This window comes from Equus asinus, chromosome 7, assembly GCF_041296235.1.
Source record: "Equus asinus isolate D_3611 breed Donkey chromosome 7, EquAss-T2T_v2, whole genome shotgun sequence".
Lineage (NCBI taxonomy): Eukaryota > Metazoa > Chordata > Mammalia > Perissodactyla > Equidae > Equus > Equus asinus.
The window spans coordinates 84,322,925-84,342,605 of NC_091796.1; the positions used below are offsets into that span (position 1 = coordinate 84,322,925).

The 19,681-nt window shown below is 39.5% G+C and overlaps 1 protein-coding gene across 22 annotated transcripts in view; it reads left to right on the forward strand.

Annotated features, from left to right (window-relative positions):
- TTLL5 (tubulin tyrosine ligase like 5) overlaps nt 1-17,013 on the forward strand; it is a 279,445-nt gene extending 262,432 nt beyond the window's left edge. For 12 of the 22 annotated variants that reach the window (XR_011504698.1, XR_011504700.1, XM_044774056.2 and 9 more), the window contains one exon: nt 16,614-17,013. Coding sequence is in view for 10 of the 22 variants with exons in the window: in XM_044774056.2 (XP_044629991.1) it covers nt 16,614-16,636 (23 nt within the window). In the remaining 12 variants the exon portion in view is untranslated. The remainder of the gene's footprint in view (nt 1-16,613) is intronic. The other 10 variants (XM_044774052.2, XM_070514102.1, XM_070514089.1 and 7 more) reach the window with 1 other exon arrangement.
- The last annotated feature ends 2,668 nt before the right edge of the window (nt 17,014-19,681 follow it).

Below are 19,681 nucleotides of genomic sequence, written 5' to 3' on the forward strand. Positions count from 1 at the left end.
GACGTGGCAGCCGCCTCCCCTGGGCAAGCAGTGCCTGAGAGAGTGGGCAAACACCCAAGGCAGGAGCCACAGTCTTTTTGTAACTTAGTTTTGGAAGTGACATCTCATAACTTCTGCCGTATTCTCCTTGTTAGAAGTGAGTTAGTAAGTCCAGTCCATACTCAAGGGGAGGAGATACACAAGGGCACAGATACCAGGCACCAGGAATCACAGGAGAGCATCTTAAAGTCTGCCAACACACTAGTTTAGTTTTGTTTTCAATAAAGTAAAATTAAAAAGTTAAGAGATGGACAAATTGGCAATTTTTACATGATAAAGTAGATTCAACTTCATCAAATACATGGGCACTCCGACTGATATGATCTATTATATTGTTCTGTGAAGTTAAGATTGTTCTGATCTGGAACATATAAAATTTTAACATTTAGGATAAGATTTTCTGGGGGGGAAAAGGAGCATTTTATGGATTAGATTGAAAAGGAATGGTACAATGAATCCTTAAGTCTATGTCTAATATAGCAATTCTCAACCAGGGGTGCATACCAAGAACAGGGTGAGGGGAAAAAGAGGAGGGGAGTTAAAAAAAAAAAGCATAGTCGGAGGCGGCCTGGTGGTGTAGTGTTTAAGTTCACACGCTCTGCTTTGGAGGCCCAGGGTTCATCAGTTCGGATCCTGGGCATGGACCTATGCACGGCTCATCAAGCCATGCTGTGGCAGGCCTCCCACATATAAAGTAGAGGAAGATGGGCATGGATGTTAGCTCAGGGCTAATCTTCCTCAGCAAAAAAGAGGAGGATTGGAGGCAGATGTTAGCTCAGGGCTGATCTTCCTCAAAAAAAAAAAAAAAACATAATCAAGCTGTAACATAATTTTATGCATGGAAAGTACGAAGAAACATAATTTTCATAAAACAAACTACAGAAGGTAAAACTGAGCAAAATCTTCTTGGCTGATGGAGCATAGGTCGTAAAAGGTTGAAAAACTGCTCTAATCGTTCTTTTATTGTTAGTAAACAAGGAGAAGGATACAGGATCGTCGTAGCTTAGAGATGGGCAGGCAATGAACCATGATTCCCAGCGAGATGATACATTTTAGAAAACCCACTAAAGAGTAATAAGAATGATTAGTGGGCTGTATGGATTAGTTTGGAAGATAAATATAAAGTAACAGACATATTCAGGAGGCTTTCGAGAACTAATAGGAAGACCTTTAACAGGAGAAGGGTGGGCGATCGTTGAACCCGAGCTTAGTTCAAAGGATCCAGAGGACATCTGCTTGAGGTGATAGCGGGCTGACATCTGAGTCCTCCGTAAGTACACTGAGTTTCCAGTAGCTTTAGCCTCTAAAATTAGTAGCTTTGTCAGCTTGATTGTCTCATGTTTGTCTAACCATCAGAATCTGTGTGGCAAAGCTGTCATCATTCCCAACCAAAGTCGAACTTCTTTTCCCCAGCAGCCTTTTTTTTGGTCTCTCCACTGATGCTCAGATGAGCTTAAACCCTCCCCTTACCTCTCTGAGCTCCCGAAGAGCTCTCTCTTGTAATAACCTCCCCAACAGTAAGCTCCAGTAATGTGGCTTCTGCTTCACTGGAACTCCCCCTTGAGTGGCCCTTTGTTTTAAGAGAGGAAGAAGCTGTTTCCTGTTATCTCCTCGTTTCGCGATAACAAGATGACAGACTGATTCTAGGGTACATTTCGATTTTCCTTCCAAAAAGCTGTGGAACTAAAGGTGGGAGGATCTCAGAAGATGACCCACTAAAAAGGTGTCTTGGAATTTGAGTGTTATTTCTGTGGATTACCTAAAGAGTTCTAAAGTAAATGTTTATGTTGGTGGTGAACAATTTCTGATATATATTATTAAGTAAAGATACCAAAAAAAAATCCCCCGTAGGTTATGTTCCCGTTTGTATAAAAAGGGGAGAAGGAATATGTGTTTGTGCATGGACTATTCTGAGAAGGACACACACACACACACCAGGAACAAGAGTCTAGGGTAGAAGAGACACTTTTAATTCTATACCCTTTTGTATTGTGTTTTTTTTTTTAATTTGTGCATGGATTACTTTTTAAAAACACAAATAGAAACAGTTTTTTAAAGAGAGCTCTTGAAGAAATAAAATTTGAGTTACTATATAAGGCCTTCAAACTCATGCTCTATTCTCTCACTCGTGATTTGAGTTTTCCAGTTTTCTCTTCTTCCTGTCATCAGAGTGTGAGAAATCATGATAGTAATGGCAACTGTTGAACACCCGCCGTATCCCAGGTGCTGTGGCTTTTACGTGGATTTTTTTCACTTAATCGTCACAGCAGTCCTCTGAGGAATGTTTCTTCCTGCCTCGTTTTTTAGCTGAGGCTTGTGTGTTCCTTCCTCTGGTACTCTTTAGAAAATGGAGAGGACACAGTTCCAAGATTAATTTTCTACCAAATGCCTGAGTGCACTTTGCTCCAGCAGAGATCAAAGTGGCCCTTCTGATGAGTAACATTGGGTCATTTCTGCTCCTGGGTTTTTCTCCTCTGTGTTTTCTTTCTCTGGGCTTATTATTTTATTCATTCTCAGAACTTCAGCTTTCACCTTCATTCTAATGATTCTGACATCTGAGCCTCCATTGGTGGTATCCAGAATACATTTGGTTGCAGTAACAAATCTCAACTCAGACACCTAAGAAAAGGGGGACTTATTGACTGACGTTGCCAGAGAAGATTAGGATGGATCCAAGAACTAAGCATGGTCAGATCTTTCTCTCCATTCCTCTCTGCCTAAAGTCCTTTCTCTCTCTTTCTCCGTCTATTTTCATTTCTCTTCACACCTTCATTAACCTCCCTCTTTCCTTCTTTATATGATTTTCCCATGTAGCAAGATGAGATGGAAGCTTGTAGTTTGAGCAGCTCAAACCTTATCTTTCCAGCTTAATGACCACAAAGTAAAGAGAGCTTTTTTCTATGTTAATATGTATAAATCCTAAGGAAGGGCTGTGATTGGCTTGGCTTGAATGACATGACCACCTCTTAAGGCAATTCCTGTGGACAAAGGGACAGGTACTTTGGCCAGGTCTGGATCACTTGCCAACTTTTGTGATCACGAGGTTATGGGACTAACATTTGGAATCACCTGATCTGGTAGTCACCTGATTGGAATAGAGGAGTTGGGGAGCAGTTTCCCAAAGGAAGTAAAAGGAGCTGAAACCACAAGGAGGTGGAAAAGAATGCTAGGCAGACAAAAAACATGCATTTCCCCTATTTTCCATCCTTAGCTTCTTAGCATCTGTGGAAATATGGGGTTAAAGAAGACAATGCATGCAGTAAATACTTGATATAGTACCTGGAGCAGAATAAGTGATAGGTCAATATCTATTATTATTGAATATCTTTAATTGTGGCAAAATACATGTAACAAAATTTACCATTTTAACCATTTTTAAATGTACAGTTCAGTGGACTAAGTACATTCACATCCTTGTGCACCCATCACCACCATCCATCTGTAGTACTTTTTTTCATCTTGCACACCTGAAACTCTGTACTCATTAAAAAATAATTCCTCATTCTTCCCTTTCTCAGCCCTGGCGACAGCCATTACCTTCTATCTCTGTGAATTTGACTACTCCAGGTACCTCATATAAGTGGAATCATACAATATTTGTCATTTTGTAGCTGGCTTATTTCACTTAGCATAATGCCTCAAGGTTCATCCATGTTGTAGCATGAGTCAGAATTTCCTTCCTGTGAGGCTGAATAATACTCTGTTCTGTGTATATACCACATTTTGTTTATCCATTCTTCCATCAATGGATACTTGAGTTGCTTCCACCTTTTGACTGTTGTGAATAATGCTGCTCTGAACATGAGTGTACAAATACCTGCTTTCAGTTCTTTGGGGTATATACCCGGAAGTGGAATTGCTGAATTGCTTCGTAATTCTGCTTTTAATTTTTTGAGAAACCATCATACTATTTTCCACAGCGGCTGCACCATTTTACATTCCTAGCAGCAGTGCACAAGGGTTCCGTTTCTCCACATCCTTACTGACTCTTATTTCCTTTTTTTTGTAATTAGCCATCCTAATGAGTGTAAGGTGGTTGAAGTTCTTTTAAAGTAAACCCTGGTAATTGAGATGATACTAGCGCCATTGACAGAATTAGAGCCCCCAGCATTGTGGATGAGCGGGACATATAATTCTGTTAGCATTTTAAAAGTCAAGTTTGAGATGACAGCTGAACAGTAAACTCAGAAAAGTCTTCTCAAAAGCCAGGGAGAAGTTAGGGGCAGATGTAGAGTTTAACAGTGGTCCTCACAGAGCTACCTGTTAAAGCTGTGGGTGGATAAATTCTTGGAGGGAAAGAATGTAAGAAAGATCAGCAAAATGCAGAGGAGAAAAAGGAGCCAGTGGAGAAGTCCGAGGAGGCAGCCTTGAAAGGCACCCAGATATTTCAGAATCTCAGAGACCCACAGAGAAGAGATCCAGAGAGCGGGAATGAGTGATGAGCTCAGATGCTAAGACAGGTGATATTTTTAAATTGCCTGTGAATAAAATTTTGTTAAATGGAATCATTTTCCTATGGATACTATCTATAGAGCGCTTTATAAGTTTCAGAATGCTTTCATAAGGATTATCTTATTTGGCCCTTACAACAATCCAGTGAAGCACACAGTTATTATTCCCACATTACAGAGAAAGAAACTGAAGCTCTGAACAACTGTGATTTTCCTCAGGTTCCTGCTCTTACCTCTCACTTTCCCAAGATGATCAGTTTGGGGGAAGCTGAAGGCAAGGTACTTCAGAGATGCCTAAATCAGAGTGGGCAGGAGGCGGTCCCCTGTAGCACCCGGGCAGCTTGTCATCACTCGCATGTGCACTCTAATTCAGTACCTCCTGGAAACAGTATCTGCGGCCCCTCTCAGTTTCCTGTGAACTGCTGAGGAGTTTGATTGTCTAGACTCCAGAGCAGTGGTTTTTAAACTGTGGGTCATGACCTACCAGTGGGTCATCAGATCAATTAGGTGGTCACAGCAGGCTCTCGAGAGCCAGGGAGCATGCCTCTTCTCAATTCTGCCTCAGCTGTGGTAGAAGTCAGCCAGCAACACACAGTTGGGGCTTTTACTTGTTTGTTTTACCACAGAGAGCCAGTTGTTAAACATTTACCAGCATACCACATATTATGATGGTCATAACCATCATTTCTCCATCCTACCTGCTTCCCCACAATGAAACAGAATGGAATAGAAAGAAAAATACCAGGGTCCATCTATAATATAAGTAAGAATTGTTTTGTGAGACTTTTAAGTCATAAAGATGTTTATGTGTTTGTTCATGTAAGATGTATTTTTTACTATGCGTTGCAGTAAAAAAAGAAGTTTGAAAGTCACTGGTCTAGGGCCCCTTCGTTTACCTTCCTCAGGTAATTGAAAGTCTGCTGTTCTGATCTTTAGGCAAAGAACCAGTATCCAGTGCCCTTTCTGAATTAATGCCCCATCTACTCCAGGAGGATTGAGACTGAATTTTTATTAGGTTATAAATTGTTCTGGAATAGACAAGATCCCTCTGTACATCAGTTCTTTTGAACTCAAAGCTATATAAAAATCCATTCTTAAACCTCTCCAAAGATTTTTCTACAGTGAGCATGTATTTGTCTTGTAGTCAGAAAACAATAATCATTATTATTAAATCCCAAATATTAGAAGGCAGAAGTCAGATTTAAGCCCGTAGCCTTGTGTTACTCTATCACTCTTCATTTCTAGAACTCTCTATAAGGATATTAAATCTTTTTACGAAAGAAACTTTTTGTGAAATAAATCATTTTCCTTTTAATGATTCAGTGATTTATTTTCTAAATCCAGATTTTATATATATAGACACATACATTATATATAAATATATATCTATAAATATATCAGTTATGCTTAAGTAAATTATGCATCAGAACTAGATAGATGCAGATAGATCGTAGAATTAGATCCCAAGAACTTTGATTTAGATCAGCCTTACAGTTTTTAAATTTCCATAAAAGGGAAGTTATTAAATATCCTTATGTAAAAAAAAGAAAACTCTGCAAATATATTAAACTGTCTGCCCTTAGGATACTCACCATCTACATGTAGTTACAAAAAGGAACACTATTCACTGAGTGACATTTGAAAGTCATTGAGATAGATTTAGATCCTTCTCTTCCGTGATGTAATTTTATCGTGCCCGTCTTCCTGGTTTGTTGTAATAAGAAAATGAACCAGAATAAGGGGAACTTGGTTTTTATGGTTTGTAAGACTTAAATATACTTTCAGAAATTAGTTGTGTACATTTTTTCTTGGAAGAATTAGGCTTATTGCATACATAACTTTAGTTCTTTATAGTAGAATATCTTAAAATAGCATTTTATTAAAACTATTCAATACTCATTTGCAGGTAGGAAGTAAATCTCCCCCACAGATGGCCACTTGAGCCCACGCTGGTTTTATCATGTAAGAGTTAAACCAAGTGCCTCTATTGTTGATTAGCAATTACGAAGGATTTCTGGGCAGGCCCGCGAGCTCAGTGGTGCTGCTGTGGTCAGCCAGCTCCCCTCCCCCTCATGGCTGCATTTCAGTCACTCAGGGGCTGCCTTTGCTCTGAACAGACCTCTCGCAGCTGTGCCCGGCGCCTTCGTGTCAGCCAGGCAGGGTTTCATGAAACGGATCCGATGCTCTTGTGCCTGTGTTGTTCATTCCTACATACTGGAGCTGTGCCCAGGAAGGTGAGGGGCCAGCAGGTTGGCCCTCGCTCCACAGCTGTCCCTTTCTCGTAATGTCACTCAGGATATAAATAAATTGATTCATTCATTCCCGTTGTTATCAAACCAGGACATTGCCAGAAGATCCTACTAGGGCCAATCTGACTTATTGGAAAGGCCTTAGGAACAAATCTAAAGACTTCTACATTTTGGTAATTTTAAAATTAAGTTTTTAATTTTATTTCTCTTATTCACCTCAGACCTTGGAGGGAGAAAAATAACTCCAGTTATATGTTCATATTTTTTGAGGTCTGGGCCTTCTTTACTGGCGTGGAAGTCATGATGAATTCTCTGTCTTTTCTCAACTGGAGAAGCTGTGAGTCAGATGATCTAAGTGAAAAACTGCGTCCCTGTCCTTCAGTCAGCTGGTGGGTGTGAGGAGCACTGGTCTGGAGTGTGGATTGCCGCTCGCCACACAGGCCTTTTGCTGTTTGCAGAAGCATAGTTTGTCTTGTTAGTTGGAAGTCTTGCTACCCATAGGAGCACTGCCATTGATCATTTCCCACATCAGGCAATCGAGTATTTACCAAGCAGCCCCCATGTAAATATTCACATGGCAAGATGCTAGGAGCTTGGGTCATGTGAAGATTTGTAAGATGTGGTCTCTGCGCTTGAAAGAGTGTTGCAGAGGAAATGAGTGAGCAATATATGCCAGACAAAGTCCCTCTCCACCCACCAAAAAAGTGAGAGAAAGAATGATTTAGACAGTTTACGACAGTCTGTCCTCCATTCCTCTAAGGGGACTTAAGCCTCAAAGTGAGCATGAAGTGTGACTCTGCTATCCCTTCAGCAGTTCTCCGTTCCTGGATGCCTCGTGGAGTGGAGTTCACCTTGGCAAATGTCACTCACAGTGTTTAAAAATATTTTTATTCATTATCGTAAAGTAACACAAGCCGGTTACTTTAATCTGGTGGTGCTAATGGAAGAACAGCAGGCTGGAAGAAAAATTGGGTTTGTTGGACTCTCTGATAGTTGCCAGACTAGTATAATGTATTTTACAGGTGTGTTAAGAGTTTTAAGTGTAATCCTGATGATATTTTATGTTTGTCTTGCTTGTTGACTTTAGAATTAACATAATAAGATGTAACTTTATTTGGTAAATGCCAACTGAGTGTTTAAATAGACAGTATGATCCATAGATATTTGACCAAACAACAGAAAGAATTTCCAGGCTAGGACATCAAAGCAGGAAAGAAGATGATGGATTAACTTCAATGACTGGTTTGTCAAAGTCCTGCAAAAAAAGAAGCGGCTGTGATCATGACCACAGAGGCAGTGAGGGAGAAAATGCAGTAACATTGTTGTCTTGTACCTTTCCTGCCCTTTTGACCCCAGCACTGGGTCACCAGGCAGGAGTGGGATCGTGGCAGCCCCAGACCAGACTTCTGGAAGGGCATACAGAGCAACAGGCAAATCCCAAGGTGGAGAGTCTAGTGGGAGACCTTTCATATAAAGATGGACCCGAAAGGGCTGTGTTCTCCACGTAAAGGTCAACCAGAATAAGCTGACTTCTCCTGCCTCCCCTCCACCCGCTCAGGCGCTGAAAGCAAACTGCCTGTCCTGAGCTGGGTGCTGGGTGACATCGGGGAGGGCCCTCTTCCCTGATAGTTGATGACCACAGGCTGGGCCTCCTGTTAGTGTGGGCATGAATTCATATTCCCTCGGTGGCCTGGAAAACTTCAAGCTGAGAATTTAGTTTAAGGTAGTCCTGAGAGCTGGTAGTGGCCCCAGGCACCTAATAGAATCAAATGCGTATTTTTTTTTTCTGGAAGAATCCTCCTTCAACTCAAATCTCAAGTAATTCCTATAGTTAAAGTTCTAGGAACGGTGAGATCACAGTTTAAAATCACAAAACAAATAAGGCAATATGGCACCATAAGCAAAAGCCAACAAAAATGACACATAACAGTATTAGACCTGCAAAACTAAGATCTTGAAATTATCAGACAAATAATAAAAAATAAATTTTCTCATATGTTTAGAGAAATTAAAGGCGGGAGTAAAAGTATGAGTAAAACCGAGAGATTAAAATTATGACCAAGGAGGGCCGGCCCCGTGGCCAAGTAGTTAAGTTCGCGCGCTCCGCTTCGGTGGCCTAGGGTTTCGTCAGTTCGGATCCTGGACACAGACATGGCACTGCTCATCAGGCCATGGTGAGGCAGCATCCCACATGCCACCACTAGAGGAACTCACAACTGAAAATATGCAACTATGTACTGGGGGGCTTTGGGGAGAAAAAGGAAAAAATAAAATCTTTAAAAAAAAAAAAATTATGACCAAGCAGATTTGAAAAAGAACTAAGTAGCACTTTTAGAGTTGAAAAAATATAGTAATTAAAAGTTTTTTAAAAAATCAATGGATGGGCTTAACTGAAAAGTAGACCCAGCTGAAGAGAGACTTAATGAACGCAAAGATATATTTAAAGAAATTATCTGGAATGCAGCACAGAAAAAAAAAGTGAAAAAACAAGTGAGAAGGCCTAATAGATACGTAATCGGACTTCTGGAAAGGAAAAAGAGGACAGGGACAATATCTTAAGAGAGAATGGCTAAAAATTTTCCAGAACTAATGTGAGATACACAAATTGTAGTAACTCACAAAAAATCTACACCCATTCACACGACACTGAAACTTTAGAATATTAAAGACAAAGAAAAGATGTTAAAGGCAGCGAGAGAGAGAAGAAGGCTCGCCCAAGGAATGCCAGTTTGATGGACAGCATACTTTTCAACAGCAAGAGTGGAAGCCAAAATACAGTGTAATGTTGCCATTGATGAAAGAAAATAATTGCCAAACCAGAAATGTATTTTAAGCAAAAATATCTTTCAAGGATGAGGATGAAATAAAGACATTTTCCAACACATAAAACCTAAAAGAATTTGTCACTAGTAAACTTTCACCAAAGGAAAGAGTCTAAAGAATGGTATTTGAGATGCAAGGAAGAATTATGAGCAAAGATGTGTAAAAAGATGTGTATGGTGATGGATGGTAATTAGTCTTTGGGTGGTGAACATGATGTAGTCTACACAGAAATCAAAATAAAATGATGTACACCTGAAATGTATACAATATTATAAACCAAGGTTACCTCAATAAAAATAATAATAATCCTAAAGAATGTGTAAAAATACAGGCAAATATAAACATAATGACCAATAAAGTGATGATAATGTTCTTGTGAGGTTAAAAAGGGGGGGGATGAAAATATCGTGTAAATCAAGGGGAGGGTCTGATCAGTTAGATAGTCTGACTTGGTATCATACAGTGAAAATAAGAGATTGACTAATTTCAACTTTACATAGTTAATATGTACAAATGCTAAAATGAATAAGGTAACTACCAAAAGAATAGAAATTTAAAACTTCAAAAGTAGCAGAGGGAAAATTGAATGAGAAAAAAATAAATCCAAAAGGAGAGGAAAAAAAAACAACAGAAAAGCTAGACCAAATAGGAAGCACAACTGAAGACAGTAGAAATAAATAAAAATATTAGTAATTACAAAAATATGAGTGGACTAAATGTTCCAGCTAAGGACTCATTCGTTTATTCATTCATTCAACAAATATTTACTGAGCACCTCCTATGTACTAGACATTAGTCTAGGCACTAGGCACACAGCACAGAGCAGTGAACAAAACAGCCCAAAATCCCTAATAGAAGAGAGAGACAACAAACCAAATAAGTAACACAAATAGTACATTAGATAGTGGTGAGTGTTCTAGAGAAATAATACAGCAGTGAAAGAAGACAGAGAGTAGGGAGGGTCATATTCTCCATAGAGTAGTCAGCGAGAGTGCCATTTGAGTAAAGACCTGAAGGAGGTAAGGGAATGAGCCGATGGATATGTAGGGAAGGGAATTCCAGGCAGAGGGAACAGAATGAGCACATGCCTCGAAGGGAGATCGTGCCTGCTGTGTTTGGGAAATACTAGCAGGCCAGTGGGGCTGCAGTGTAGGGAGTGAGGAGGAGACTAGGAATAGGCGAGACTCAAGAGATGATGGGGCAGATCATGAAGGACCTGGTGGGCCAAGGAAAGGACTTGCACTTTGCTTCAGATTGAAGTGGGAGTCCTCGGGGTTCTGGGCAGAGGAGTGCATGAGACGACTTTGGATTTAACAGGATTACTGTGGCTGCTACGTCAGACAGGAGTGAGGTACTAGCAGTAGAGGCAGGGGAAATGATCAACCAGAAATGGTTATATCATCAGCCTAGATTTTTAAAAATCCACTTTTAGGCTGTTTAAAAGAGACATATCTAGGGGCCGGCCCAGTGGTACAGCAGTTAAGTTCACAGGTTCTTCTTCAGTGACCTGGGGTTTGCCAGTTCAGACCCCAGGTGTGGACCTACGCACCACTTGGCACGCCATGCTGTGGTAGGCATCCCACATATAAAGTAGAGGGAGATGGGCAGGGATGTTAGCTCAGGGCCAGTCTTCCTCAGCAAAAAGAGGAGGATTGGCAGCAGATGTTAGCTCAGGGCTAATCTTCCTTGGAAAACAATTTTAAAAAATTGTTAAAAAAAAAAAGAGAGACATATCTAAATTTAAGTATATAAAAAGGATGAAAAAAGGGTTGGGAAAAGATACGTGGAGGATGTAGCTATATTCATCAGACAAAATAGATTTTAGGTCACAAAGCACATCAAGAAATAAAGAGGGTCACTACATTATGGCTAAAAAGTGCTAAAGATTAGCCAGGAAAGTTTTTGCCCTTTTCTTGTTGACTTATTTTAGTTAGCATATTTACTGATTTTTAAAATTAAATAAAATGCATATTTATGAAAAATATTTTGAGCAAAACATTAACAGAACCACAAAGAGAAATAGACAAATCTACCTTCATATTGGAATGTTTTAATGTAACTCAGTAATTGGTAGATCAAGCAGTCTGAAATCAGTTATGTTTTAGGAAATTTGAACCACACAGTTAACAGACTTGATCTAATAGACGTGTATAGAACATCACACTAAATAAATGCATAATACACATTCTTTGTAAGTGTACAGAGTATTTGCAGAAACTAGGTACTAGACCTTAAATCACATTTCAAAGACCATATTCCCAGATCACAGTGCAATAACAAAGAGGTAACTATAAAAAATATAAATTATGAAAATATAAATTTAAAAAATTATATAAATTTTAAAAAGAGATAACTATAAAAATGTAAATTGTAAAAAATATAAACTATAAAAAATATAATTAAGATGGAACTCATCAATAAAATCACAATATAATTAGAAAATGCTTTTATCAAAAACTTGAGGAATTTAGCTAAAGCAATATTAAAGGAGAGTTTAAACTTACAGTAGGGAAAGGGGAGAAGCTGAAAGTTAATGTGCTAAGTACCTGGCTTAAGAAGTTAAAAAAAGAACAACAAAATAAATCCAATAAAAGTAAAAAGTAAAGAAAAATAATAATAATAAAGATAAAGGAAATTGATAAAATAGAAGATAAACCTACAGTTGAGAGGAACGAATAGGGACATTATTATACATGCCTCAGATTAAACAGGTGGTAGGAAGATATTATGAATAACTTGATGATACAGTTTTAAAACTTTGGTGAGATGGATACAATTTTAGTATTTAACTTAAAAAAATTTATTCAAGAAGAAATATAAAACCCAAATATTCCTTTAAATTATTAAGGAAACTGAATCAAGAACAAAAATCTTCTGACAAATAAAGCAGCAGGATTTGATGGTTTTACTGGTGAATCCTGCCAACATCCATGAAACAGATATCCCAATGGTCTACAAACTATTCTAGAGTACAGGAAAAGAGAGAGCGCTTCCCAACTCTGTTATCATCTCAATATCAAATCCTAACAAGGACAGTCCCCCAAAAAAGTTCAAATTACAAGATCATCTTTTTTTTTTAAGATTTTATTCTTCCTTTTTACTGCAGTAACAGATTAAAGGGGAAAAATGTCATATGCTCCTCCGAATGAATGCATAATGAGCATTTGATAAAATTCACTATCCTCATGACTTAAAAAAATTCCTAGCTAAGAATAGAAGGGAACCTAACAATAAAGCATCTCTACAGAAATCCAGGGGTCCCATCATACTACGGATGGGAAACTTTGAAAGCATTCCCTCTAAGGTGAGGAGCAAGACAAGTGAGCCATCCCTTGTACTGAGTGTTGCACTGGAAGTCCTAGTTTGTGAAGTAAAAGGAGGAAGGAAATGACACAGGAATCAGAAAGGAAGAGGCAAATCTGTCATTGTCCTCAGATAATGTATTTGTCTGATTGGAAACCCAAAAAGAATGTTCAGACAAAGTATTAGCTTTATAGGAGAGTTCTCCAAAATCAGTTACATTTGTATACATCAGCAATGAACAGGTGTGAAATATGATTATAGAAAAGATATCTTTTCTATCAAAGGTAGAATCACCAAAACATATAACATACCCAGGGAAAAGTCTAACAAAAGATATGTGAGAGCTACTATTTAAAAAATTATTAAACCTTATTGAGAATCACTTAAAAAAAATTAGTGGAGAGATAGACAGGTTCATAGATGAAAAGTCAGTTTGGTAAAGATGTCAGTTCTCCCCAAAATTGATCTATAGATTTGAGAGAGTATAAGTTGTTTATGTATTTTTTTAATTTGACAAGCTAACTCTAAAATTTACAAGGAAGAGCAAATGGCCAAGAATAACCCTCGTCCCCTAAAGAATAGGAATGAGAGTGGGAGCCTTGTGTGACTTGTCTTACCAGATACTGAGAATGATTATCAAGATTATTATCAAGCTAAAGTAATTAAGAGAGCGTGGTGTTGGCACAGAATAGAGAAACCTAAAACCAGTCTCCTATATAAAAACAGTTTATGACAGAGGGACATTGCAATTAAAGGAGGAAAGGATGGGCTTGTCAATAAGTAATGCTAGGACAATTAGTTATTGTGCAGGAAAAATGGAATTAGATCAGTGTTCCACACTGCACACAATTTTAGGTTGGATTAAAGAGTTAAATTTGAAAGGTGAAAGTGTACACCTTTCCCAAGACGTTATGGAACAATATCCTTACGATCTCAGTGTAAGGGAAGGACTTCTTAAACTAGACCCCAAAATTGAAGATGTAAAATTGATAAATTTGACTTTATTCAAATTAAGAACTTCTTTGCTAAGACATCATAAACATATGGTGGGATTTTTGTTGGATTCCCCCCCTTAAGTCCTTATCCATTAGAGATACGTTCTTCAGTATTTATGAGTGAAATGATATGTTTTCTTGGATTTGCTTTGAAATACTCCAGCAAAAAAAACAGGGGGAGAGATATGAAACTAGAATGGTAGAATGTTGATAATTATTGAAGCTAAATGATGGGGACATGGAGGGATCTTGTAGTATTCTATTTTTTGTGTATGTTTAAAATTTTTTATTTAAAGACTTTTTTTTAAGGAAACTATTTTTATGGCGGCTGTCCTGGATTTTCTGGAAGTCTTCACATTTTTAAAAAGTCATTTTCTGAAAAGGTCACTTATTAAGTGTGTATCGAAATGTGATCTAATTTTTATCTCTGAGTAGCATTTTTCTTAGAATTTAATAAATCTTGAAACAACCTCTAAAAATAAATACCACAATGAGAATGAAGAGACAAGTCACAGATTAGGTAAAGGTGTTTGTAATACATAGAACCAAAAAATTAGTATCCAGATATTAAGCAAAGCCCTTCTAAAAATCAATAAGCAGTTTCTTAGATATGACATCAAAAGTGTAAGCAACAAAAGAAAAAAATAGACAAATTAGACATGATCAAAGTGCTTCAATTTTGTGCTTCAAAGGATACTATCAAGAAAATGAAATAACAATCCACAGAACAAGAGAAAATATTTGCAAATCATGTATGTGGTAAGAGACTTGTATGGAGAATATATAGAGAAGTCTTACAACTCAGCAATAAAAAAGACAGCTCAACTTTTAAAACAGGCAAAGGATCCGAACAGACATCTCTCCAGAGAAGGTATAGAGTGCCAATAAGCATGTGAAAATATTCTCAATATCATTAGCTGTTGGGGAAATCCAAACCAAGACCACAGTGGAATACCACTTCACACCCACCAGGACAGCTGTAATCAAAAAGACAGACCATAACAAGTGTTGGCGAGGATGTGGAGAAATTAGAACCTTTGTACACTGCCAGTGGGATTGTAAAATGGTGCCACTGCTTTGGAAAACAGTCTGGCAGTTCCTCAAACAGTTAAACGTAGAGTTACCACATGAACCAGCAATAACACTTATGTATCTACTCAAAAGAAATGAGAACATATGTCTGAACAAGGACTTGCACATGAATGTTCATAGCAGCATTATTAATAATAGCAAAAAGGTGGAAACAATCCAAATGCCCATCAACTGATGAGTGAATAAATAAAACGTCGTATAGCCACAGTGAAATATTATTTAAACCATAAAAAGGAAGAGTGCGGATATGGGCTACAACGTGATAACCCTTGAAAACATTATGCCAAGTGAAAGAAATCAGACATAAAGGACCATATTGTCTGATTCCACTTATATGAAATGTCCAGAATAGGTAAATCTGTAGAGACAGAAAGTAGATTAGTGGTTGCCTAGGGCTGGGGGATGAGATGTGTGGGGTGATGACTGACAGGTGTGGAATTTCACTTTCTTTCAATGAAGGTGTTCTAGAATTGATTGTGGTGATGGATGCACAACTCTGCTTAGACTAAAAGCCACTGAATTGCACATGTTAAATGGGTGAATTGTATGGTATGTGAATTATGTCTAATAAAGCTGTTTTTAAAAAGATCAATAGACAACCCAGGGAAAAAAACAAAAGGCACATCTACACATTTCACAGAAGAAAAAACATCTGTGCACAGTAGATACTTGAAAAGATGCACAACCTCATTCCTAATGAGGGAAATGTTAATTAAAAGCACAGTAGTATACAATTGTATACTCACTTTCTTCGAAAAAATTTTAAACTCAGGCAATACCATTCCTCCACGTTAGAAGAGATGGAGAAGTGGGGGAAGCTCATCCATTGCCAGAGGGGCTGGGGTGAGTTGGTATAACGGCTTTGGAAACTAATATGGCCTTATTTTTAGAGCTGAAGATGCAAGAATTTATGACCCAGCAGTTCCACTCCTGAGTATATACCTAGAGAAATTCTTGCAGTTGTGTGCTGAGACATATATCAGAATAGTCAGAGCAGCACAATAAAATTCAAAACCAAATAAAACCAAACAATACAATGTTTAGGGATATAAATATATGCAGAAAATAAACCAGTTTGAAAAGCAAACAAGGGAAGGACAGACACAAAATTCGGGATAGTGGGAATGGGAAGGATTTGGGAGCATCTAATGGGGGATTCCGGGTAACAGTAATAGTGTTCCTTTTCTTACACTGGGTGGTGGGTGTAGGTGTACACTGGGGGGATGGGGGCAGGGATGCAAGGCAGAGTGTTATCTGGCAACCCAACATTGAGAGAAGATTTAGAAAAACTAAGAAGCGTACATGGAGCAGTTTCTCCATGCAGTTCAATATTGAATGCTAACAATGCTGACCCTGAGTTTCTAGAAAAGGTTAACATCTTTAGCATCTTCTATTTAAGAAGCAAAAGGGATAAAATGTTCTCATCCAGAAAAAAAAGCTAAGAGAACTACACAAAAAAACCAGCAGCAGCAGAACAGGAGTGTTCCAGAAAGGTTTCAAACAAAAGTGGCTAAAATTAAAAGTTTTCTGTGCAAGGTGAACTGCATTTATTTGGGCCACTTCTTTATTCTTCAGTAATGCTAACTAAACCAGACATTGCTGTCAGTAGGTAAGCCCCCACACTCTCATTTCGGTCACTTAGTTGTTTTCCTCTTTTCCAGATCCTGCTCACACTAAAAGATGAGCCACGAGCTCGGAGGAAGAACCTGTGCACTGCTCCCACTCCTCCTGGGTGTGTGACCGCGGGGGGAGTGTCCACCAGCGCAGCAGGGGGGCCATGGTATTTTTTTGCTGCCTCAGTCCCCAGAGCCTTCGAGCAGAAGTGGCAGTACGCTGTTGCCAGTAGCCAATCCAGACTTTTACTGAGACGACAGGAAAACACATCAGCTGGGTTGTGATGGATCTTGGCAGTGGGGACATTCAACTGATGCATTATATACCCCGTCAGAGCACACGTGTATCTTTTACCCCTTTTACCCCCTCCCCCAACCTGCTTAGGTCTTCTCTGTCCCTCTCCTGCTACCACACAGAGATGATATAAAAGAGGCTCTTTGGCTATTTGCATTTTGCTTCCTCTTCTTTTCCAGATTGCAGTATTAAGCTTTGCTTCCTACAAACCTAAAATCCCAACGTTATCTACCAGAGTTGTTCTTCCACTTTCAGGGTTTGGGGGGAAGGGGAGCTCACATCACGAGTTTCCCGGAGAGTGGAGAAAATGTGCTGCTGCCCACATGAGCCACGGTAAAGACACCCTTTGGAATTACTGATTTCTAAAATTAATAAAGTAATTCTATTTTTATTTTCTTCTTTCCATTTACTAATTTCCCAACAATCAGTATTCGCAAACAAGACTGAAATGGGACCAACTTCTCCTTTTATTTCATTGCTGAGCAATTTTTTAAACTTCATTTTAGAAATGTGAGCTAGAAAGAGATATTTTATTCTTACATTCAGTTTCAGCAGATGGTGGGTCCAGGCTGTTCCCCACGGGTGGCTCCCGCCCCTGGGAAGCTGCTGTGTGCAAATGTCTCCGTTATCAGACCACAACAGACAGGTCCTCCGGTGGCACGTGAATGTGTATCCAGTTGCACCTTGTTTACCTAAACAGCTCATCAGAGTGATGCGGCACGGCCCCTGACTGCTTTCCACTAAAACTCTGCTCTGGCTTCCTCGTCTGTCCCAGCTCCTCTCCAGCTTCTGCTGGAGAAAAGGTTGAAAGGTGGCTGCAGAGCCTACTGAAGAATTGACTTAGCTGCCCTAGGGAGTTACAGGGTGAGAATCCAGAGTCTGGGGTTTCTACAGGATGCTAAAGACTCAGCAGTGAAACCTCAAAAGAAAAATGACACCCAAAAAGAGAGAAAAGGGACTTTATTGCCTTCTTAGCGAATGAACACAGGTTTGAGCACATTGAAGTGTTTTGTTTGCTTGTGAAGGATGAAGTCTGTCGATTGCAGGAGAGAAGAGAGGATGCATCCCAGATGTTCCTGGGGCTTCTGGGTAGAGTGTGAGGACCATCTTAACCGTTTGCTAACTTGGTTGTGAATTGATTAGGAGGCAAATTCGAATTCCTTCATAGTCCCCTGCTGATGTGTAGACTTGGGAAATAAGATGTTTAGGGAGACTCAACATATGGATCTTGTGAAAAAGGATAAGAAGGTATGAGCCCTATAAAAGGACTTTTAGACCAGCTAGAGTGCTTGGAATTGCCCTAGGTAACCATCAAAATTGAATCCTCAAGCTAATTGCTTAGTGTGTTCACCATGTGCTGATCAGGCATAAGACCAGACTCCAGATCTCTCCCTTCATGACTCAAGTACTTTCAAGTCGTTTTTACTGGCACTGGACTTCTCTTGGTAATAAACCAGACAGATCATACGATCCTCCTTTCAACAGCAGTGTCCCTCCTTACCTTTCCCCAAAACAAGCGTGTATTTTTGAAGACGGACAGAATGGTTCAAGTTTCTGTAGTGCCTGTAAATGACATGTGGAATGGGGAGGCTGGACTGCAGACCCCTCCCGTATTTATATCTGCTGATTAAGATAAGAATAGAGCTCTAACATAAAAAGAACGTTTGGAATCACAGCGTGTTCTGTTTTCTTTGAGATACTTCAGGAAACACTTCTCGTTGCCTTGGTTCATTAGGATGGCCAACATTTTAGTGATGTCATATGAGGTTGGATAAAAAGGAAAGTTTATTCTAGGGCTGGAAAGATTATTTCCCTCTTCCTTATTTAAGCCTCGAGTAAGGACCAATGATGTCAGGTATAAAGGCACTGCTTCCCAAAATGTAGTTTTTAGGCAGGCTGGACACTACCCCCAGTCCTAAAGACATCTCTAGAGCTGCAGCCTGAAATTACACATTTTCAATAAACACTTGGATGAATCTCATGGCCCTGAAATTTAAGAATGACTTCTCTAAGTGGATAGACTCTGAAATTTGGGTAGCAGTGGCCATGGGTGAGGAGCCAGGCCTGCTGCATCCCCTCTCGAAAGCCTCTGCCTCCCTGGGATAAGATGGAACCCAACCGCCCAGCCTGTGTTTAGGGCGGGGACATAGCCCCTGAAGTGCACTGGAAGTAAATGGGTGCCACATGGGCTAAAGCCAGAGAGAAGCCCTTTGGCTTGGTAACCAAACTCAGGAATTCAGTGTGGGAGAACTCCAGAAGGAGCAAGGTGCACACATGCCTACACACACACACACACAGGGACGAACATATTGTATACATCCTTCACCCTGAAGATTTTAGCTTCAAATAGACTTTTTTTACCAGAGGCAAAGCGATTTCAGTAGAGGAACATATTTGTTTGTTTGTTTTTTGAGGAAGATTGGCCCTGAGCTAACATCCGTGCCCATCTTCCTCTATTTTATATGTGGAACGCTACCGCTTGATAAGCGGTGCGTAGGTCCACGCCCGGGATCCGAACCTGCGAACCCTGGGCCATGAAACGGAATGTGTGAACTTAACCGCTGCACCACCGGGCTGGCCCCAAGGAACATGCTTTTCAGGAGCTTCTAGATGGTTCCTCACTCATTGCAGACGGTTGCTTCAGGTGGACGTTGATACCACAATAGAATTCTGTATTGCTCTGGGATCTATGACCTCAAAAGAGAACTACAGGATTGTCCTTTTCTTGTTCTCTCACGTTGCCGAATTCCTGACAAGAGGCCCACTGTCTGAAAAGGGGTCCCTGGCGAGCACTTTTAGGCTCAACTTGCTAACAGTATCA